The following is a 24,171-nucleotide window of genomic DNA, read 5'->3' as shown; positions in this document are numbered from 1 at the left end:
CTCAGTGAGCTAGAGCACTGTCCTACTTACCAGAAACTGTGAATTCAAGCCTGAACTGATGCAAAATGCACGTTAAAATGTTATCTTTCTTTTCATCTTCCTATTCTCTACTTGATGCTCAAAATTGCCTAAAATTGTCCGGCCCCGACCATTGCTGCGCAGCAGCTATAATTAGTGATATATTTCCACTGTGCATCAAGAACTTTACACCGTCAAAATAAAAAGGAACGTTTCAGGCTGTAATTTACTCCAGTATTCATATTTGTAGAATACTTAAATGAGTTAATCTGAGATAAATATGAGACACCCAATAAAACTGTGCATGACAAAGGACCACAGTTTGAGGATACCAAATTATTATTATTGTTCTTATTGTTAATAACATTCGGAATAGTATTATTATTATTAGTAGTAGTAGTATTAAAAGGAGCTATTCCATCTTCTATCCTGCTTTTCTTTTCTCTCGTGATAAAAACCGAGACAGCAGTCTAATCCTCTCCTGCATGATTTGAGTTATAGCCTAAATCTACAAAATTAATTTTAATTGTGCCATTTACTCATGAATACGTTTAAAATGCCAAGCTAAATACATCAAGATGGGTTAAGGAAACTTTTTGATGTAACCAAAGCAACTCTCAGTGGGACACAAAAAACACCTCGTGTGATAGTGATACCGGCCTTTAGGTGGCAGGATAGAGCCATTTTATTCAACCTGAGAGCTCAGTTGCCCAGCGTTCACCTCAGTGTTCACCTTTCACACAAATGATTTCTCCAGGCAGAGCACAATGCTATCTTGGTGCCTAATTAATTTCTAGCCAGATCTATTTCTATTAAAGATACTGTATATTTCCGTTAACAAGATGAAAAAGCTATAATCTTTCAGAGAAAAAATGATAACTCAATTCTTATTCACACATTTATTCTGGTTTCCATGAGGAAAGAAACAGGAGTTCTGTAAGATTTTTTGTTTTTCATTTTAATACAAAACATATAAAAATAAATAGCACAAAGTTTGCATGATATTCATTTTAAATTAGTAAAAACTTGTATTTGCTCAGTGTGATAGTGTGATCTCTGACCTCAGATTTGAGGTGCATTATGAGAAATAAATTAAAAACAATAGCCATCTCATCGCCCCCATAACAATATTTCAAGCCTTCCTAATCAATACAAAGGAGTTGGATATTCAATTAGTGGCAGTTATGGATAAATGAAAACTCAAGATGATGATGTGGGTCCAAACCCTGACGTTCTTCAGTCACTCAACACGTCCTCATGTGGAATGTTGAAAGCTTAATGCAGGGGTGTCAGACTCGTGCCATGGAGGGCCAAGAGGCTGCAGGTTTTCATTCCAACCAAAAACTCCACCAGGTGATTTCACTGATCACCCTACCTCCAAACAGAGAGGTGGGACTAATCAGTGAAATCACCTGGTGGAGTTGTTGGTTGGAATGAAAACCTGCAGCCTCTTGGCCCTCCATGGCACCAGTTTGACACCTGTGGCTTAATGGCTGTGGCTCGGTTTTCATTAGTCTGGAACTTTATATTATAGCGCAGTGCTTTAGACTGCTGCATTTTTAAGTCCTTCTCAAAAATGCCAAGTCCGATGTCAGTGCTAGATGCCTCATGAAAGCCTGGCCAAATGAATTCATCATTTCAAGTTTGAGAAGAGTTGCTGCTTTGGACAATTCAGGTGGCTTCAGTGGTGCACAACACCACACATGGAGCTGACAACACATTATGTCACCTCAACACCAATCCTATTTCCTTTGGCTGTCCGAGAAGAAATTGGAAATCTTGCTTTGTGTCTTCAATGACGGTGTTGCTGATGCTGCAAAAAGTATACAAGAGATTTGTAAAGTGTCAGAGGTGCTAGTCGTATTCAGAACTCAGAATCACCACATCCCATGCCTCTCTCCCACGTCCCCAACACAAGGAAAGCCATTTGCAGAGAGATGTAGCAGTGATTTTATCATGTCATTGGCATTTAATTAAAAAATGTATACAACTATGTATATAAATGCTTTCTTGTATTTTTTCCCCATTGTATTTGCTCATTTTCTGATCATTTTTGTGGAATTGTTTTTAACACTTTTTTTGGGCTAATTTTTGTGTCATTTCTTTGTGAAAGGCAGTGTTCCAATGCTTTTCACAAGCATTTAAACACAAGACATCTTAAGACATTTGAGGTCATTTTAATTTTTAAAAATTTAATTATTTGTTTATTTTTTGCTAAATATACGATTATTTTTCTGGCTAAATTCTGATCATTTTCTGGAAAATTGTCTCTCTCTCTCATTTTTTTTTTTTTTTTTAACTCATTAGCCAATAAGCAAAAACAAACAAACAAACAAATAATTAGTGCCAGTTTTCAATCAAGTGAATTTGCTTAGGTTTCAAAGGGTTAACATGAGTGCAGCGCCACAATACTGCCATATTTTCCTGTTCACAAATAGTTTGCACCGGACAGAACAAATACACTCACTCACTCACACACACACACACACACACACACACACACACACACACACACACACACACACACACCCACCCACCCACCCACCCACACACCTAAACTGTGAGTCTGTGCAGAGACACTGAACAGGCTACTGTAAGTTGACCACTTTCATGTACCAAGGCACAAACTGGTAATAGAAATTTGTGAAAACAGCCAATAATTTACATGCATTGATACATATACAACACACATGAACATTAATAATCTGAGTGATTATGGTAATGATTTATTACTGATTAAAAAAAGATATATACATACATATATATGTATATATGTGTGTGTGTGTGTGTGTGTATATATTTGAATTTATATTTATATATAAATATATATAAATATAAATTCACAGTTTTAAATATTGAAAACCTTTTTTTCTTTACTAACTGTGGTTCTAATTATACCGGGTGTCCCTAAAGTCTCTTTATGAACGTCACTGGTCTCTCTGTGGTGACTTTATGGTCTCTCTACGGCATCTCTATCTATCATTTGCAAAGACTCTGGGATCTCTGAGATTTGTTCTTATGAGCAGCAGGTAGGCAGGTTTAAAGCACAGTTGTGTGTATCTGTTTATGAATAAAGCCCAGTCTTTCCATGTAAACAGACACACATGTTCAGTAACATATGCTAATGTTAAACCATATGATAGGTTATTTACAACATGGACTGTTAGTCACTGTTTGACCCCTTAAGCCCCCAGCTCAGGAAAGATAAGCATGTTAACATTATTCCTAATGGGGTTTCTGGTCACCTTGTGTTGACTGGTCTGCATTCTCATCAACAAAGTCGGTGGTGGGAAGTGGAGCACCTAACAAAGCCTCCAACATGGTTTTGTACTGCTTCTTATGGTGAGGCCGAACGAACATGCCAAATCCTGGACACAAAAACAGGAGAGACATGAATGCATGAAAATGGGTGACAATCAGATCTCACTCAGATCGTACATGATAAGGTGTGGGACAGTTCTGACAGTTCTCACTGGATGATGAACATCCTCTGGTGGCTGCGGTGATTCAAAACCTCGGTAACATTTGTAAGAAGTTGTTTTGGCAACTTCCACTCTCTCTCCATTCACTGTCTACCTTGCTAAACCTGCTCAAGTCCTCAAGTGTCAAATGATGCCAACAGAAACAGAAAATGTTTGCTGATGAAAGAAAAAAAACAAAACAGATTACTGATAGAAGAATTTTGTTGGTTTTGGGGACCAAGTTACATTTATCATCAGAAACCATCAGTCCTGCCCAATATAAACCTGATGTTTAGATACAGGGGAAAGCCAGCCCATGTCTGCCAGGACTTACTGCATTTTGTAATAACATTCATTTTATATATCTGTTAATGCAAATGTGTTTAATTAACATATCACTAAAAAAATTACGTTTATGTTTCCCAGACCTGTAAGTATTACAAAGACATACAAAAATATGCCTGATCATGAACAGCTACTCACTGACAAGAAGAGTGAAGTCATCGTCTTTCTCTGTTAACAAGTTCACCACTGTGGACACCAGGGTTTCGTAGTTGTCTGTCTTCTTATAGTTCTGAATGGCCACAAACAGTTGGCTGCATTTCTCTGCTCCGATGGCCTTTTTCACATCAGCTACAAAGGCTACATGGATTTTATTTTTTGGAGTTGGCTGAACCGTTGCTAAGGAACCTGATTAAAACAAAACAAAAAGAAATTTGAAAATCAACAAACACTGAATAATCATTCAGTCAAGTAAAGTTGCTCTGCAAATGTGGTCTCATGACAAATACCGGTAATAAAGAAACCAAAATCTACATAAACATTGTTATTTCTCTGGAAATATGGCTTGTTTGTATGACTTGTCATTAAAGGGACAGTTAATTCATTTCTGAGAATGCTAGCCAGGGGGAAGTCCACCTCAACCTCGAGTAAGCTAACAGTTAGCATTTGGAGCATCCAGCCAGCATCCAGCACTCAGTAACAATAAGGGGAAGATAATACCACTACTGTCCTACATATGAATGAGTGAACTATCTCTTTAAGGAGATGTCAAATGTTGAGGGATCCTTGAAGTCTATTCAACAGCACAATTTTAAAAAACATGATGGTACCAGTGTGAGGTTCCTTTAGGCCGTGGTGACTGAGGTGCTGTCCTCCCTTGTTGAGCTGCAGGGTGTTCAGCTGACTGCAGGAAGAGCTGCTGGAACAGGTGACAGCCGCAACAGGATGTTTGTCTCCTGCTTTGGGAAAAAAATGACATTTTCTGGTGATTGGCTTTTCTGTTCTTTCCTCTTGCATTTTTTGATGAATGTGAAAGTGTTAGCACACCTCTCCTCAGTATCAGTGCTTCCTTCTCCTCCTTTGAGAGTGAGTGATCAGGTTTGTATCCACAGCCTTGGCCGGTCAGCTCCTGACATTTCTCATGAAACGTCTTTTTGTGATGTGGCCGTATAAACTGGTAGAAACCTGTGACATATATTGCGCCATTAGCTGAGAGATCAACAAGCTACACATGGAAGTGAACCCAACACTGTCTCGGTGCTGAGCAAGGAGATTATCTGTGGGAAAAAAATGAGCCTAAACAAAATTCCATCAGACATAAAATAGCAATGTGTTATCCAAGGTACCATATATATCAATTCTAGTAAATGTAATTACCTCCAACAACAGATCTGGATGATGGGGCTTATCATGATAAGGTGTCTAAATTTTGAATGGATTCATGTAACATGGCAAAATTTCAAACTATTTGAAGTCAGAAAACAGTTCCACCATTTTAGAAACTAGGGGGCTGAAAAGAGGGCTGAAAGTGAAACCCAAATAAACATGTTATTCTGCATTCTACAAAACATTTTTTCAGCTTTGTGTTGCCGTTCAAAATAGTGTTGTTGTCCGGTCTGTATCTATATATCTATAACCTTTATTTCAACTTCAACTTTATTTATTTTATGTCCCCAAGGGGGCAATTAGTTTTGCAGCATGACAGACACACAGACAAACAGAAAAAACAGCTGAAAAAGAAACCTATGTATGTGCTAACGGGTTATATTATAGTATATACATATGTGCTGGGCACAGAAGCAAAGCCACAGTAAGTCGCCCATCACTTACCCCGGAGAAGACTGTGAGTATTGGCATCTCCAGCTAAGAGGTCCGCTGCATCAGTCAACAGGACATCGATGTTATCAGTCCTCTTGTAGGTTTGCAGAGCTTGCACAATTCGATCAAAATTTACCTGGCTCAGTGATTTTTTCATCTCTGCCAGGAACTTCTTAGCTTTGTCTGCTTTGCCTTCCTCAGACACATCCTCTGTAATGGGGATTTTCTTCAAGACAGAGGGAGAAAAATAAACAGTTGACGTGCAAGGTACATTAGAAATAGATTTGAAAGATATTAACTAGGTCATATTTAAATGTGCTGTCAAGGAACACTGGTATTTCAGTAATTCAGCATAATAATTTAATACTTTGAATGACAAGGAGCTGTCAAAAAAGGGAAAATAGAACAAAAACACTATGATTTAAACTTGCACTGCTGGCTACATAAAACTCATCAAGTACAGCATCAAAAAATTCATAAACAGTAAGTGACCAAATTAACTTAAAAAAAAAAAAAATCTATTAAATTTGAGTATAAAATATAAGTGATAATTTGTGTCTAATAATAAGATGCACATTTTGTCCAAAGGATATGATCTCCATGTCTGACTCCACTTCAGGGCAGAGTAAAACATTTTTTTCCCACTGCTGAAGTATTATGCTGTTATGTTATTTTAAAATATTGCTGGAACTGACAATTACTGACTTGTATAACATTCAAGTTTAATTTCAAGTTCTTTATTGTCCCACCAGTGAAAATTTGGTTTCAGCAACGACTAAATACATCATACCAACAATAACAACCAATGACATAAGAAATCAATGGGTCATTACCAAACTTTGTTTTATTATATATCTTAAAGATGCAGAAAGTTAAGATGCATCAAAGTTATCATTGTTAAATGAATTAGAATTGCGTTGTTGGTGCTATTGTTTCGCGAAAGACCAAATTTAATAAGCACTGCAGCTCTATGGTAGATTTTTTGTTTTGTTTCACATTAACATTTAACACAATATTTTTACACAACATTTTGGGATGTAAAAATTCTGCTGCATATCAAACACAAACTTTGTTTATTAAACAATTTGAGTGGATTAAGGCAGTTATTTTTCAGACTGTTAGCTGGGGGGAAGTCCAGTTCAATTGCAGGAGGCTAACAGTTAGCATGTGGAGCATCAAGCCAGTATCCAGCACTCAGTAACAATGAGAGGAAGAGAGCGCCACTACTGTCGAACAGAACAGCTGGAGGGGAAGTGAAAAAAATATACCATTTTTCAAAATGTGTGATTTATCCCATTAATTCATTTTCAGCGAGGCAAGGAAAGATGCAAAAAAGCATAAATTAAGAAGAGAAAGTCATAATAAGCAATAAGCATCAATTAAAAGCAAGCTTAACAGTAGCAAAGATAACAATCTTCAATACAAAGTAAAAAAAACATGAGCATTTCTGTCAAACCTCAAATAAATGAAAAACCAAATAGATCAAATAAAAATAAAATGTAGCACAACACATACCTGTTCCTGGATCAGTTTGATTTTCCGTTTTCCTCCTCGTGACTCCTCATCCATGGCCTTGTCGTACTGAAGAGACAGTGTGGATAAACGGTATGCCTGTAGGAGGAAACATAAGTGATTAAAACTTGTACATTACTTTCAATTTTGTTAAAAAAGCCCTTGCTTAGTATGATTTAATGTACAACGGAATATGAGTGCCACTGTAGGGAGAAAAAAAAGTTACGCAGCCAGGGAGGGGGTTTAATATTAGGAGGAAAAAACTCAGAATTTGCCAGATTGAAGTCCTAAATTTACAAGAATATACAAGATACACGGCAATCCCTCCACCCACCAACCCCACCGTAATTTGTGTTAATGTGTTGCTATGCACAAAGGGATTTTTTTTTTTTTTTTTTTTTTTTAAATCATACCTTCTCCTCTCCCACAGCAGCCTCCTCTTCATTGGGTTGGTCACTGTGCTCCAGGGCATCCAGCAGGCCAGCTGGTCTCTTCCTCTGGCTGCCCTGTATGTCAGTCTCATATTCTATACAAAACCTGGCCATCCCAGCTGTTTCTGTCTGTTCATCTGACAAAAGAAAATGAAAAACGGGCCACAGGAAACACATGAAGGAATTATTCGTCAGTTAAGTTATTCCCACAACCTATTATAAATGGGCTTGCTTTAGTAAGTCATTCAGGATTCTTCTGCTGCTTCTTCTTCTGGACTCTTTGAAAGTACTTTAAAATATGCAGGATGCTGGGAAAGGTTCGCTTCTATTCAAAATTTTAATAATAATTTAGATATATGTTCACTTTCATCTGAAATTATTTTGACATGCACACTAGCGGTGTAATGTCCAGCTCTGATAGAGTGGATGATACCACAGTTCACTCATTTCTGGGGTCCAAACATGTAGTGTTGGAAGTCTCTTGTTTTTGTTTTCTACCAAATGCACATAAAATAAGGGATTTTTTAAGAGAAGATGATAGCTGAATAAACTATATGATTTCTTACAATTTTGAAATTATGTAAAAATTCTAAAATCATGACCCATCTCTGGCATCTAGGAGGAAAACATTGTATATCTTTACCTGTGCAGCAGGCAATAACAGAAATAATAACAGAAATTAAGCATGAACTTGCTCTATATATGATACTACAGCTATATTAAATATACCCACTCAGTCTCCTTCTCTTCAGACTGGGAATATGGGCATCCAGCACCTTGGCCTTCTGGGTATGGGAGCTGTGGGAGGGTGTGCCGGACGTGAAACTGGACAACTGGCTTTCTGAAGAACAAACTGTGCTGCTGCTCCCAGCTGCAGCCTCTGCCTTCTTCTCTACCATGGGCCTCTGCCACATTCAGACACAATCAGCCTTAGCGATTATATTAAAGCATATCATGGGAACAATCCGATTATATATAGAGAGCACATATAGCCAATTGCCTCGCCAAGGCCAAGGCTTCGCAATTACAAAGCAAAGTACAAGTCTAACAGGTCTCTCTCTTTTTTGGGCTGAATGTTACTATACACCATTTTTAACGATTCATAGAGGTCTGGTGTCGCCCAATTCAAGTGTAATTTCAAAAACTAACTGAAAACTAACTAAAAACACCCAAAGCAGAGAAACATTGTGTGATGAAGGCATTTCTGAGAGGGAAAGATGTTTTTTTTGCATTATGCCAACAGCATTTGGTTTAACTGAATTTAACAATTAGCGTCACTGGAAAGACCCCAGTCTGTTTGTTACAAAAAGCCTAGCTCTGTCCTAGATAGTTTGCTTCCATGGCTAGACAGCCAGCCTGGGGTTTGGCTAACAACAGCAATTAATTATCCATCCAAATGTTTACATTGGCTTTTTAGCAATAAAAAGGGCTTTGCATTTGGTAAAACTCATTTCACCCACGAACTGACTTGGCACAAAGTGTCAGCATTAATAGAAACTTTAAGTAACTACAAATATGTCAAAGTTAGATTGATTTGGAACAACGCTGTCAGCTGGCTAACGCAGCTACTGTGTCAGCTGAAAATGACATAACGACAGCTGGACAAGTCAGTCACTAGTGACTGCTTTAGCAGGATTCAAATCCCTCCGCTTAAAGACTTTGGCCAACACCGGACAATATCAAACTCATCTAATCAGACTGAATAATGGCGTGGAAATGGAATGGTCATTCAGTCTTCAGCTAATAATGCATCACAATTAACCTAAAATTCATGGAACCAGAAGAATCTCTAACAAAAGTCAAAACATTAACTGTACATTCATACACATCCTGTATATTTTGGAGACTATACAATTTCAGACACTAATTTTTTTGTGAAAAACAGGAGTTTCTAATGTTGCACAACAAAATTGTGGCTTACTTTTCTGCCAGTTGAGGTTACGAAGTTGACAGTTGTTTCTGGCTGTGACCAATGTCTTTAATAGTCTCGAACTTTCACAGTATATTAATCCCAACAATCTCAACAATTAACCTTAGTGTGCCTTTAATGGAGGGTACATGTACTATTTCTGTAAATTTTGTGATTACACTTCTAAAACATACCAATTTCTGTGCAACCCTGAAGAACTGAGTGACGTCACGGACCAAATACCCAAAGTTGTCATACTGACGCAAATGAGGCTTCAACCATGATGGAAGCTGGTCTCGGGCACCTGAGTTTTTAAACCTGTGGGAAAATAATTAACAATAAATCATTTTTTAAAAACTGTATTGACACAAAAAACATCACTTCAACACTGCGCTCATTTCTAACAGTGACTTTCACATTCAAAAACATTTCCCATAACCGCTGTACCCTCAGAGCAGTCTGACATGGGGACTGGCACTCTTGATGTCGGTTGGGAGGGCATCACTTAGACACAAACATTTTGTCAGTTGGTATTGGTAATCAAACCGGTGACCTTCTGATTACAAGTCGGCTTGCATAACCTTCTATGCTACTACTATCCATCATATAAAAAAAAACAAAGACAGAAAGAAACAAAGAAAGAAAGAACACAAAAATCTTATAAAAAATGTATACCACAAACTGTCTAAAGATGATGGCTTGGAACGGCAACATAATTAGAAATATTAAAGGTATATATTAAAGGTTCTTAGTAAATGTTTAATCATCAGCATATCATTATAAAATAAAAAGTTGAATATAAGCAATCACTGTTAACAAACAAAACCATGGTCAAGACAATTCGTAGCGTCTCTCTCATGCCAGTGCAATTGTCTCTGCAACCATTTCTCAAAATTAAGACCAGCCAAATCTAATTGGGTAGTACTAGGGTTATAACAATTCATTTATTGCCTTGATCAATAGATTTTAAATTAAGTAGATTTTAAAAAAAAATGCCTGGCTACAAGAAACAGATAGAATGAATTGCAATGTCAGCCTGAATCAAGTTTGTGCTAACTTGTTACTTCCACTTGCATGGCTGCAGCCAAATTCCCTCCTGTTGACTTTTCTCAAAGAAACACTGCACTGATTTGAACCATAACAGTGTTGTCAAAAATGCTGGATTCTGTGATATGATAAAGACGCTGGAGCTAAGATACAAAATTTCTAGCTGCTAGTTTTGTTGTGAAAAGTGTATTCCCTATTTATGAAGGTGTTAATGTATCAAGACCTTACAAAAGAAGTGAAGAGTTCGCCCTGTGAAGCTGAGCGAGTGGCTATCACAACTGACAGATGGACAAGTTGCTAGATAATGGGGTCTGTTATATGTTATTTTACTTTTCAAAGGAACAGGGAGGATTTTTTTTTTTTTTTTTAATCATTGCACGTTAAATGTAAGGTTGAATGAAGTTGAATCGATTAATTGAATAGTGGTTTATAAAATTGATCTGAATCATCCCAAAAACTAAAAATCATTCTCTGACTGAATGTAGTTACCCAAATAAAAGTTCAATCAAATACTCACACCCATTGATAGCAGGCAACATAAGTCAGAGTATAGAGGTTGGCAGAGGCTGGCAGTCTTCTCAAAGATGATCTTCTTTGTTCATAGTAATTACGCAGTACTGATATTAAAAAGCAACACATACTATCCTTAACATGGACATAATGATATCTTAAGCAATCAAACTGAATTGGTTCATCACACTACAGTGAGATTTCATCCCAACAGGGGTTTTGAACTGGTGGTCTCTGCCCCCCGGTGGTCTGGGAAGGTATTGCAGGTGGTCCGACCATAAGATGGAGTTTGAATACTGGAAGCCATATTTTTATTTATTGTCTGATAGGTGAACTTAAATTTTAAGTGGGCTATTGCTATGCTGTAACCCCACTCCCAACAGCAACAGCAGCCCCCAGGTTGTTTCTTAGTGATGATGATAGTCCCTGGGTCAGAATGAGTTGAAAAGCCCTGCCCATAGAGATAACACTTTAGAATGTGTTAGAATAAGCAGTGAAACAATCTATTATTGTCTTAAGACATCATAATGTCTGACCTCTCGTCACACAGGAAGATGGCACCATAATCCTCTCTGTGGCGGATGACTCTACCAATGGCCTGGTTCACAGCACGGAAAGCCTGCTGCTTATACCAAACCTGCCCAGACAGATACTGGAAGTACATGTGTACACACACACACACACACACACACACACACACACACACACACACACACACACACACACACACACACACACACACACACACACACACACACACACACACACACACACACACACACACACACACACACACACACACACACACACACACACACACACACACACACAGAGATAATTCATAGATCACATATACAAACCATCAAAACACCCTCTAGCCACACCGCACAAAGAAAGCCCACAAAGAACTTCTACCTTACCTTCATTCCAGGAACCTTCTTCCGGCACATATCATCCAAGAACTGCATCTTTAGAATCACTCTAGGGTCCAACTTAGGGGGGAACGGCAAGCCTGTGATGATGACCCCTCGGCCGAAGGTGTCTGCAAAATCTAGCCCCTCACTAGCCTGACCAAAAAAAAAAAAAAAAAAAAAAATACATTGATAACTACAAATTGGCTGTCTGCATGAACTGCATCAGTGTTTGTGTTGTAAGCTGTATGTTAGCTGTTAGGCAATAAGGGTGATTAGACCTGTATAGACACTAATGATTTATGAAAAAAATGTTCAGGCTAAATTATAATGCTGAATTTTCCTTTATAGCTGATGCAGTGTAGGAAACACATTTATCACAACTACTCCAACAGTACTCCAGCCACACTGTAAATGTGTCAGTGTGCTAATGAACATCTTAGTTGACATCGTAGTTGTTAGTGAAATAAAAATGTATCAATTGAAAAACAAATTTAATTTAAAGGGTAAGATTTATTTTAAAAATATGTTAAACCCAGGGATTTTCAGCTACTGTAAATTTGGTCCTAAGCAGCTCATCCAACTCTCACAAAACTTGTGGGAGCAACATATAGTGTGGACTATATGGTGACCTTCCTGCGTAAGAGCGGTGTATAGATAACTGACAGGCAAAATTGTTTGTCTGTGATCATCTCATGAACTTTCAACAAAACTTGGCCAAAGACAAATCTGTACATACCTCACTGGCCATTTATCAACTCTAACCAATGTTTGAAGTAGGAATGTTCATTGGCCTACCACCACTCGCACACACCATAGGGCAGAAATGCCAAGATATGTTCTTCATACACGGATGGTGACAGCAGTTAAATCTGTTGCAATTTTTGAGGGCACTGTGTCAGTTACTACTTACTACTTATTTTCTAGCGCAAGTCAGCAGGCTTTACATTTCAAATACATATTTTTTCCATACATTATGGACTAATGCCTGTTTATTAACAGCATAAGGATCACATACTGTATCATCATACAGTTTATAAGGCTACATACTGTATAACTCCCCCTTCAGTGACTGATGTGTCAATTTGGTGTCATGATTCAGCAGCAGTAAGGTGTTGGCACCGTTGCATTTCATTCTGCCTGCTGTATTGCATCTCAAAAGGTCAGTGAAATGGAACTGCAATGTTTTAGGCTTAGGGTCCTGCACAGCTGACCCAATTAAGGCCCATGCACCTTCATGCACAGCCTGTTCAGGTAGATCTGTTTCAACCAATCAGCATGAAACCCTTAAATGGATCAGGTGTGAAAGAGCAGAGCTGAAACATAAACCTGCAGGACTGGGGTCCCTTGAGGACTGGGTTGGACCAGTGCACCACTGTTTTACATAAAAGGACTGCCTACTGTCACTGAGTACATCAGTTTGTATTTTCTAAACAATGCTTTCTCTTCTAATAATCCAAAATAAAGTACGATTTAGAAGTTTGACAACAGAAATAGTATAAATTTTGATCACAGTCATGAATGGGACTCTTGCTGATGGTCTTTCTCTTGACTCAATCTCACCCTCCTGTGGTCTTTGGCCAGACTCTGTCTTGATATATTCTGGTCGAGCTAAAGACTTAATCTTGGATTAGGTGGAGTTGATTACAACACCACACTGTATGCCAAACAGTTATCTCTGTGGTATATCTGTAATTCACTGGCCATGTTCTAATATCAGAATGAAATATAAAGATAAAAAGACTTTTAGATTAAAACAACAACAACGCTATTAAACTACATTTAGGATCTTTTCGAGCATTTAATTTTGATAATGTAACAAAGACATTTTACAGTAGCCTCACCTTTCCCCGACAGACAGCAAAGAAGCTGCCTCCTTTGGATACTGGGTCATTGATTTTGCTGTAATATCCATCAATAACCTAAAAAGAGACAGGGAGGCAAGACTCAGTTGTCACTTGGAGAAGGAAATTATAAAATGTGACCTCCACAACAAAATATGGCCTACACATGCTTTGGCCAGCTAAAAAAGTATTGCAAGGCCACCAAAGAATCAGGGACCATGACGTACCTCTGTGCAAATAAACACAGTTGCCTAAGGCATTTTGAAAAGATGTCAGTGGTGCAGATAAAAGTTCCATTGCTACGCACATGAATATAAGGCTGTACTGACCTCTGTGAAGGTGCCCTTTCCCCTTGGTTCAATAAACATTGGCTTTATGGTGTCAATGCGGCTTGCATGCCCATTTGCCTAATGAAAGACCACATACAGTGTGTTAGCTGTACACAGCTTTCAGAATCTACACAAGTCATCCATTAAATCAGAATAGTGTCAGTCCCTTAATTAAAATTAGAAATGAATTGGAACAAAACAACAAAGTTCATGGGGTGTAATTGTGATTTTTCAATTAGTTCAACTCACTCTCCAGAACTCCAATGTTTTTTCCATCACTGGGTAAGAGGGAAAAAACACTAACAGACCATGAGGAACCACACGGCTCATGTTGGCTGAGGAGAAAAAATTTTCATCAAGAAGGCAATCAGTAACACATTAATAGGACATATGAAGACATTAAGTGTTGAATGCATTGACATACTATCGAAACATAAAGAAAAAACTCAATCTAATCGTCACCATCTTCAGAAATAATAGACTGAAGTTAAATCATGCTTAGTTACTTACTAGCAATGATCGTGATTACTCTCAAGTATGTCTTCAGAATCCGTGCCTGGTTGCATAAACCTCTTTTTTTCCTGTTAAATCGATCTAAATTATTTTTCTTTGCCTAATGATTATATTTAAGGGTGTTACTAAAAACATTGCAAGTAGATTCCCAAGGTAAGAAAATATTTTGTGTTTTCTCACAGTCCAACAGGACTTTGTAATGGTAAAGACCTCCTTGCTCATGTTCCTGGGTACTGCAATCAAAACCTGACTGCAATGCAAACACGTTTTTCCCAGTTTTGTATGTGGTGATGGCGTGGAAGATGAACAACTCCAAAAGTAACAAAGACAAAGGTTCATCTTAAGCACAGGACACAGACAATCCTGCTGGGCCTGAAAAGTAGTAAATTTTTAAATATCTTCTTTTGGAACACTATGGTGGTTCATCATATCAAGCGCAAGTCATTACCACAGTGATCTGGGTTCCAATCCAAACCAAGCCCTTTGGTACATGTTATCCACATATCCCCTCTCTCTCTCCACAGCCTTTCCAGTCTCTCTCTTGCAACACTCCTGTCTCTGAGCTCTGCAGGCAGTTCCTTTGGACCTCATGGCTTGGGTTTTGCTCTGATATGCGTTGTCAATGTGCCTCTCCAAATCATGTCCAATCAATTTAATTTACCAAAGGTGGACTCTAATCAAGGTGGAGAAACATCTCAGCAACCGTCAAGAGAAATGGGAGGCACCTGAGCTAAATTTCAAGTGTTGACTGCAGTGACAGAAGCACTTGCACTACTGATCTGAAGTTTGGATATCTGCAGAATGTTTGGTTTCAGAGAGGCTTTGAATGAAGTTGAAGTGGCATTATATTGAGGTGTTTCAAGTTTTTTGTCCTCCCTATTTATATACATGAGGGGGACAGAATAGTAGAAACACCTCTCAATAAAATGCAGTCCAGTACAACAGCACCACTAACTATGAGCTAAGTAGAATACAGAATTGAATGAACACCTCTATTAAGGTGACAAAAAGAAAACCTGAGCATTATAGGTATGATAAAAGTAAACTTTATGGCAGAGCAGGTTGACTGGATTGCATAAGATTGTATAGGTAGACCTAATAAAGTTGTCACTGGTTGTATATTGCCTTTATTGTTAGTTAGCACATGCTCAAAAGAATCTCCAAGTAAATTTAAAAGCTTTATATTTAAATAATAGCCATTTAGTTACTGTGCAGTTAATTATCCAACTAGCTATAATTAGTCAGCTAATTATCCAACTGGCTGACTAATCATTTCAATAATCGATGACTAGTCGACTATCAAAATAGTTGTTAATTGCAGCCTTAATGGCGAGGGTGTGAAGAGGCTGATACAAAAATTTAGAAAGCTCAAACCAGAAAATAACAGAAAAAAATGCATGTAATATTGCTTAATGCAGCTTCATGTGCAGCTTCTTCTCCGAGGAAATCTTAAACAGGAAAATATTTTCTTGAGAAGCTTAAAGTAGCCAAGAACTGTTGTATAACATTAGGGAGATAAAGTGTTTCTTACCAACAGTGTTGCCTAAAGATGCCATATTTTCAGGGACAAACCTATGACACAAGGAAAAAAATGATCATTTAAGATCTATCAGTATTTAAATTCTGTGATTGAAGCCTACTAGACTGTGCACCAAGACTTAAGCCCAAAGCAGTCCTCTTGCAATGAAGTTTATGAGTTCAGTCACTTTTAAAGTCATTAGCTGACTGATAAGGACTGCCTAATTTCTATCCAGTTTCTCACTGGGACATTTTCTAAGCAATAGACTACTTGCTTTAGTCAGAATCAAGCGACAATTTCTTCCAAGGCTGCATTTAGGCATTGGCATGTGTTATACTGCACACAGCCAAATTTAAAGCAACTAAAATAACATACAATAATTACAATAACATGCCACACATTTACAGAGTTAGATAATGCCATAATCCAAAAGCTGTAAATTCAGTTTTGAGTATTTCCAGGGATGATTTTGTACTTGATGCAGGTCCCATGGTCATGGGATATTTTTTGCAAACTCATTAAAAATAGTCAATTTAATTCCAGTTTCAATAAGTTGAATTCTAACTTATTTTATTAGTTTAATTAATAGTTTTATGCCAAGAAATCACACACAAAGCTGCAGCACTCTGAATTTTTAGAGCTACACATCCTGGGATTTTGGTCAGTGTCATTGTGCACATTTGCTCTTGGCCAATTATCTGCCATTTCAGTGAAAGTTGGATTCTCATCCATGTAGCGGTATTTGCTGCATGGGTGGCAAGGGGACCTGGCCTAGCAAACAACACAATTTCAGTGGTGAAACAGATTTTCCTATAAGATGTGCAAAGAAAAAACAGCCACCATACAGCACAGAGGGGTGTTGCGGCATAATGATAAAGCAAGAAGGTAGGTCAACTAGTTACAAGCAAAAGGGCTGGTAAAGAGAATGCATCCTAAACAAACATACATTTAAAACATTTTTTTCAGGTTCAGGTCACTGCTCAAAATCATTTTGCGTGCTGGGCTAAATCCATTTAATTCATTTTAGAGCACACTCCCAATATAGCACTCGTTTTTGCAACAGGGAGGAGGTTCAGGGGCCTTATTACAGTCGTATGGAGTAGCAAATACCACAATATGAGTAAAACCCTGAAGCATTATTTTCCATCTATTGTCACTGGCTGGGCTTCTCATAAAATCATTTTTAATCAGTCAAAAGAAATCTAACAAATGTGGCTGGGGGGATGCAAACAATTTTTTTGTATTGTAATTTTACTTTATTGTAACATTCATTAAACTTTTTTTTTTTACGTTTGAAACAGAGTGATCTCTACAAATAACTACTAAGCAAAGAGATTAAGCTCTATGATTTTAATTCATGATGATTATTTAAGGATGATTTGTGACTCTGTTGTTGTCAGTCACTTTTTAGAGATACCTACTGTAGTAGGAATTATACTGCAGGCAGTATGTACCACCCCATCTCCATAGTGTGGACGGAAAAAAAAGACCAATCGATATTTGTAATTATATGTATCCATATTAACTGCCAGTTAAAATTCTGTGAACATGGCAGCCATAGTCTGTCTGGACTCATATTCAGCTGTTTCTTCATGCATTCATCTGGAGTGAATACTGTAAAGGGTAAAATATGAAAGAACAGATAAGTCCATCTTGTTTAGCTGAAGTTACAGGAAATGGAATCAAATTTGTTTCAACTCCCCTCCCTACTACAATCTTCAGCTTTGTGGCACGTAGGCCTGTCGTGATATGCGATAAGTCGGTTAATTGCACAGTAAATTTAAATGAAGTCGGTAACTTTAATTGCCACATTTATGTGTGTTTGTTTTCCTCGTCTCTCTCTACCAAAGAGACCAGACGACAAGAGCGTTCACTGTCGTGCGTCGTCTGTCAACGAGGTGAGCTGGTTCATTAGTGGAATGAACGGAGGGAACGCTCCTGTCATTGAGTGTCTTTGTCTCTGTGGGGGGTGCAGGGCTATGGGCCACACACACACACACACACACACACACAGCGATCCTTGTGAAGTAGAGACGAGGCGGAGAAAAGAGCGAACGAGAACGACATGGAACTTCTTCCAAAACCAAATACAACTTTTTTTTGTATTCATAGGGTCTTTATTTATTTATGTTGGTATTTTTACGTGTTATTTATTTTGGATATTTAAATTTTCTTGTTTACATTTTTAAATATTCTTGTTGAATAAATGTTTATTTCTCTTTGAAAGGGTGTACTTGCATCATTATGCCTTTATTATCATAATATAAGTTTAAAGAATGGTCTGAATTGCTTGTCGCAATAATTTCTGAGACAATTAATCGCACAGCAAAATCTGTTATCGTGACAGGCCTAGTGGTATGACATATTACCAAAATTTTGTCCAATACTTGTGAATCCCTCTGACTTGTTGATAGGCCTTGGCTCCCACTGACTAAGGCAGTGTGAGCCTAAAGAAACCAAATATGAAAGTGTAAAAACAAAACTTAATTCCCAGGCTTTCTCCTATGTGCATTAGGGATGCACATTTTGGATTTTTTTTATGACCGTTAACCGACGCCCTTTAACGATTAATAACCGTTAACCGATAAGATTTAAATGCCCTTCCATGCTGCCATTCCGACATTCCGTCATTCCGACATGCTGCCATTCCGACATACCACCATTTAGACATATCACCATCCCGAAATACCGCTATTCCGACACACAAACGTCCCACCATTCCGACAAGGCTTTCCATGTAAGGAAAGGTTGGAATCAGAGGGCCCTATCTTGCGCCAGACTCCCTAAACCCGCTATTTGCGGATTTAGGATTTAGGAAGAGGCGTTCCCCCGTAAAAGTTGCTATCTTGTGCACCTCCCGCTATCCGCAAAACACCTCCGCTACCCGCTATATTATGCATAGGCGTGTTTTGGGCGTTACGCCAGTTAAACCAATCAGTGTGCCAGGTGCCATTGCCTTTAAGGGCAGACTGCGCTATCCTAAATCCTAAATCCTAAACCCGCGATGGAGAGAGGGAGGTAGATTTTCTCAGGGCTTCTACTGAGGCTAAAGCAAGTTGGCTTTATATATATACATATTATATATTATATTATAGGCGAGTTAATTCGGGAGGTGGAGCCACATGTGTCCAAGTGGACGTGTCACAAGATTGTACTGATTGTACTGAGTAAAATCCCACAGACACACAAGAGGCAGAGGTGGAACTATGTGTAAACTAATTTATTGACAAGGTAGATTGGGCAAATAAAATATTAAAAATAAAAATAGGCTATAGCACAGCTGCTGGCTTATGATAAAACAATAAAACGTGCTGGCAATAGTGTCCAATTAAAACAGTCTTTCCTCTAAACAGTCTATATGAGTCCCGGTATCAGTCCGACCGTGTGCGTGGTGAGGCTCCGTCGGGGCGCGCATTGAAGCCGCCTGGGCGCGCTCTCGTAACAGCCCAAACTTTAGGGATAGCGGATAGCGGGTGGTCAGGACCACCCGCTATCCGCTATCCCTAAAGTGTGTGCGCAAGATAGCAACTTTAGGGATAGCGCATTAAACACTCCCACAGACACACCTCCAGGCGCAAATGACGAGTCGGCATAACGGATAGCGGGTGGCGCAAGATACCGTTTAGGGATAGTGGAAGTTCCTAAATCCGCAATTTGCGGGTAGCGGGTAGTGGCAGCGGATAGCGAGTGGCACAAGATAGGGCCCAGAGAGTCACTGACTCGGCGCTGTCCGGTGCTGAACTGCAGATTTACAATGACAGCAAATAGTTAGAATTACTCATCTAAAATGTAAAAAAAAAAAAAAAAAAAAAAAAGCTACAAGCTTTAGATATAATTAACAGTACTGTAGGCTTCAATCGTCTGCTATTGCTTTTTAAATTATGTCGAGAGCGAGCGCGCTGGTGATTTCTTTAATTGTGTGTTCTGCTTCATTTCCAAAATAAAGTTTGAGCTTCTGAAATCTGATTTTTAAACAGTTCTGATGGAGCTCAATGTTTATCTGGATGATGCGGCTTCATTCCGAACAATTTTACTGTAAACCTGGACGACCCGCGACGTGTCTGGAGATAAAAAAATAACATTCAATGTAATGTGTGTTTTGTGCGTAATTGCATACAAGGATACACACCCTCCCCTACTGTACAACACGAAGGAGACTGGAATTAGTCAGTGACTTCAGGTGTCATCTGCAGAGCCGTCATTGATATCTGTAATATTAATGTTGCATATGATGCCAGCGTGCATGGAGACACACGGGCTCAATGGAGAGCTGCGCTCCAGCTGGCTGCTGTGACAGGTCACTGACACTGTGTTTCTGCTTACAGTCAGTGATCCCTGAGATTCAGACATGAATCTAACATGTTTCACACTAGCCCGAGTTACATTAATACGTGTACTAGACATATTATATTTCCCGTTTCAGGAGTTTTTAATAATAGATTGGAGGGATGTCGGAATGGCGGTTGCCTCCCCTATTATTTTATTTTTATTTTTTTGAGTACTGTGACCCATTCAAAAGTGCCGTGACAAAAAAATTCTCATGGGCTTTATTTATTTATTTTTAAATGTGCAAAAACAGCCAAATAAACATCAACCAAATGAACAAAAACAACAAAATATCAGGATTTTTCTCATCTCAAACAGCACTGCGTACACCTTTTTGCTCTCTTCATCTTCGCTGTAAAGTGGGCTGTGATGGAAAGCACGTGATGGCATGTGTTGCACCTGTCGACACGCCCCCATGAGTTGATTGAATTACGTAGCTTAAAAACAAAATTGACCGTTAGTATTAATCGTTAGAGTTACTGTTATCGGTTAACAGTTAAACGGTTAACCATGTGCATCCCTAATGTGCATAGTAGAAAAGCCTTGAAAAAGGTCCCTTGTTTATGTGGAAAATGGGTGGGAGATAATGAGACCACCTTCTTATTGGTCTCTTAAACTGTCCATTCTTATTTGAAGAGGAAAGTGCGCATTTTTTATCATCCTAATGATTTGTACAAGTTTGTACAATTGCTTCTGAGCTCGGTATTTCACCAACCGCTTTTGTTTTTGCCTCACACTTTTCCTGAGGAAACATGTTCTGTAGGGCAGGTGGAAGCGGAAACAAAGACCCAAAACTTTTCTGTCTTTCCGAGGAATCCAAGGAAAGAATCCAAGGACATAAGGACTTAATCCATCGAGGTATGAGAACACCATTTGGTCATTTCTTTGTTCTATGTTCTGTGACTAATATGCAATTACTCACACCTAAATAAATGCAGTGATATATAGTTGACAATACTACCCACCTCCTATCAAATGCTGAACTTAACCTCACCCCATCTGGCCCTTGGTCAACAATGCTAACGAAGATCTGGTCTTTCTGAATCACATGGCTGTTCTCCAGGGTGACAGGGAAGGGGCTGAGAACGGTAAACAGCAGAGGCATAAACACGTTTAGTATCCAGAAGTCTTACTAGCAGCCAATTTGCTATGTTTCTTCCATGCTGATATATCAAATTAAAAGTTAATGGGGTTCAAGTGATAGGATGTCTGAACGTCAACACAGGTACCAATAATTCAGTAGCAAAGCTGCCAACAGACTATAATTTATGCTGGACTTCACTATTGTTAATAGTATCAATCAAGACAACAAAAACTACAGTAAGTATCAATAATTAAACTGCGTAATAACTATTAAATCAGCAGTGGCTGATTTAATAGTTTGACAGTCACAGTAGAGAGAGACAGGAAAGACATGGGAGAGAAAGGGGATGACATGGAGCAAATGGTCTCCAGATTCCATCTGTAAAATTTGTACCATGTCAACCCCATATATTGACAAAGCAATGTAATGTTCTGTCTAACAGGATTGGATTATTACAGGCACAACTGCTTTAAGGAGTGACAGAGACTGACAAACAAACTTACATCCGCATCTCGGAGGTGAATGAGGAAAGAGGAGACAAGGTACCACTTGTCAGAATGATGCAGCGCACACTTTGATTCACCAGATCCTGCATGCTAAACCCAGGCGAGAAGCACCAATAACTTAGGATGTTGCCTAAAATGAAGAGGAATTACACAGACACATACACACAAAGAACAGATGCCAGTGAGTCATTTACAATTAAATTATTAAAACTGAAAAAATAAATAAATAAAATAAAGTTTGCTGAGAGGACCAAGTGCTCCTCAGTCAAGCTGGGATTTGCAACTTTCAGTAAAAACAGGAAGATTTTTTTTTTCCACATGAACATCTTATGTAGGGCTCACAATTAATTGTTTGTTAATCGAGATTACAATTACAGTGGCTGTTACTCATTTGTATCACTTAATGTCCCAACCACGTCAAGATACAGTTTGCTCTAAACAGCAAACGGATGTTGTAACCTTCATCAATCACATGTAAGATACACTATATTGCCAAAAGTACTCGCTCGTCTGCCTTCACACACACATGAATTTGAGTGACATCCCATTCTTAAACCATAGGATTTAATATGATGTCGGCCCACCCTTTGCAGCTATAACAGCTTCAACTTTTCTAGGAAGGCTTTCCACAAGGTTTAGGAAGAAGTGCATTTGTGAGGTCAGACACTGACGTTGGAAGAGAGTCTCCGCTCTAATTCATCCCAAAGGTGTTCTCTCGGGTTGAGGTCAGGACTCTGTGCAGGCCAGTCAAGTTCTTCCACACCAAACTCGCTCATCCATGTCTTTATGGACCTTGCTTTGTGCACTGGTGCGCAGTCATGTTGGAAGAGGAAGGGGCCCGCTCCAAACTGTTTCCACACAGTTGGGAGCATGAAATTGTCCAAAATGTCTTGCCCTGCGTTCCAAATCGCATTCTTTTTACTTTTAGTATGTACTGCAGCTGCCCTTACAAAGTATGTAGTTTAGTATGAAATATGCATGCATATGCATACTATTGGGACACACTACATACATCGTCCCTGAAGTCCGGCCCTCTTGCTCACTTCTGCCGCCGTTTGTAGCGGCAAATTTGAATGTTGTTGTCAAAATGGCGGAGCTGTTTCATACTGCACTGTTGTCTGTCATATTTATTATCTTCTGTCTTCCTGTCGCTTCTGCTGTCACTGAGCGAGTTTTGTGCGATATGTGTGCTTTGTTGTCGTCCGTATGTGGGCGTGGCTTGTACACGCAACTCAGTCAGTGCAACGTAACATCCGCTGCGCAAAGGATTGTGGGTCACAATGGCCAGAGCAGCCTGCTGAAATCCATACTGCGAAATCTGACCGGATGTAGTAGAACATCCTGGTACTCTTGTATACTGCATCTGACATACTATGTATTGGGACACACTAAATCTTTTTTTTCCCTACTAAAAAGTATGGTAGTATGAGTATTGGAACGCAGGGCTGGTATGCTGAAGCATTAAGAGTTCCTTTCACTGGAACTAAGGGGCCGAGCCCAACTCCCGAAAAACAACCCCACACCATAATCCCCCCTCCACCAAACTTTACACTTGGCACAATGCAGTCAGACAAGTACCGTTCTCTTGGCAACCGCCAAACCCAGACTCGTCCATCAGATCGCCAGAGGGAGAAGCGTGATTGGTCACTCCAGAGAACACGTCTCCACTGCTCTAGAGTCCAGTGGTGGCGATGCTTTGCACCACTGCATCCGATGCTTTGCATTGCACTTGGTGATGTAAGGCATGGATGAAGCTGCTCGGCCATGGAAACCCATTTCATGAAGCTCTCTATGCACTGTTCTTGAGCTAATCTGAAGATCACATGAAGTTTGGAGGTCTGCAGCTATTGACTCTGCAGAGAGTTGGCGTCCTCTGCGTACTATGTGCCTCAGCATCCGCTGACCCCGCTCTGTGATTTTACGTGGCCTACCACTCCGTGGCTGAGTTGCTGTCATTCCCAATCGCCTCCACTTTGTTATAATACCACTAACAGTTGACTGTGGAATATTTAGTAGCGAGGAAATTTCACAACTGGACTTACTGCACAGGTGGCATCCTATTACATTACTATTACAGCACCATGCTGGAATTCACTGAGCTCCTGAGAGCGACCCATTCTTTCACAAATGCTTGTAGAAGTAGTCTGCATG

At 39.1% G+C, this 24,171-nt stretch overlaps 1 protein-coding gene across 2 annotated transcripts in view; it reads right to left on the bottom strand.

The window, feature by feature from the left end:
* Window positions 1-902: 902 nt before the first annotated feature.
* Window positions 903-24,171, bottom strand: part of rtel1 (regulator of telomere elongation helicase 1) — a 38,001-nt gene continuing 14,732 nt past the window's right edge. Inside the window, exons 16-33 of one of the 2 annotated variants that reach the window (XM_030056525.1) lie at window positions 22,018-22,150; window positions 21,396-21,509; window positions 16,117-16,157; window positions 14,322-14,407; window positions 14,073-14,150; window positions 13,744-13,821; window positions 11,909-12,055; window positions 11,525-11,640; window positions 9,626-9,749; window positions 8,256-8,427; window positions 7,505-7,659; window positions 7,095-7,190; window positions 5,592-5,805; window positions 4,809-4,946; window positions 4,592-4,720; window positions 3,963-4,169; window positions 3,264-3,386; window positions 903-1,831 (exon numbers count right to left, since the gene is read on the bottom strand). In XM_030056525.1, the coding sequence (XP_029912385.1) occupies window positions 1,761-1,831; window positions 3,264-3,386; window positions 3,963-4,169; window positions 4,592-4,720; window positions 4,809-4,946; window positions 5,592-5,805; window positions 7,095-7,190; window positions 7,505-7,659; window positions 8,256-8,427; window positions 9,626-9,749; window positions 11,525-11,640; window positions 11,909-12,055; window positions 13,744-13,821; window positions 14,073-14,150; window positions 14,322-14,407; window positions 16,117-16,157; window positions 21,396-21,509; window positions 22,018-22,150 (2,222 nt within the window). In that variant the 3' untranslated portion in view covers window positions 903-1,760. The remainder of the gene's footprint in view (window positions 1,832-3,263; window positions 3,387-3,962; window positions 4,170-4,591; window positions 4,721-4,808; window positions 4,947-5,591; window positions 5,806-7,094; window positions 7,191-7,504; window positions 7,660-8,255; window positions 8,428-9,625; window positions 9,750-11,524; window positions 11,641-11,908; window positions 12,056-13,743; window positions 13,822-14,072; window positions 14,151-14,321; window positions 14,408-16,116; window positions 16,158-21,395; window positions 21,510-22,017; window positions 22,151-24,171) is intronic. The other variant, XM_030056527.1, reaches the window with a different exon arrangement.

Source organism: Myripristis murdjan, chromosome 7 (genome assembly GCF_902150065.1).
Source record: "Myripristis murdjan chromosome 7, fMyrMur1.1, whole genome shotgun sequence".
NCBI classification, from domain to species: domain Eukaryota; kingdom Metazoa; phylum Chordata; class Actinopteri; order Holocentriformes; family Holocentridae; genus Myripristis; species Myripristis murdjan.
The sequence above is the reverse complement of the archived record's forward strand: the minus strand, read 5'-3'. Positions and strand labels throughout refer to the sequence as shown.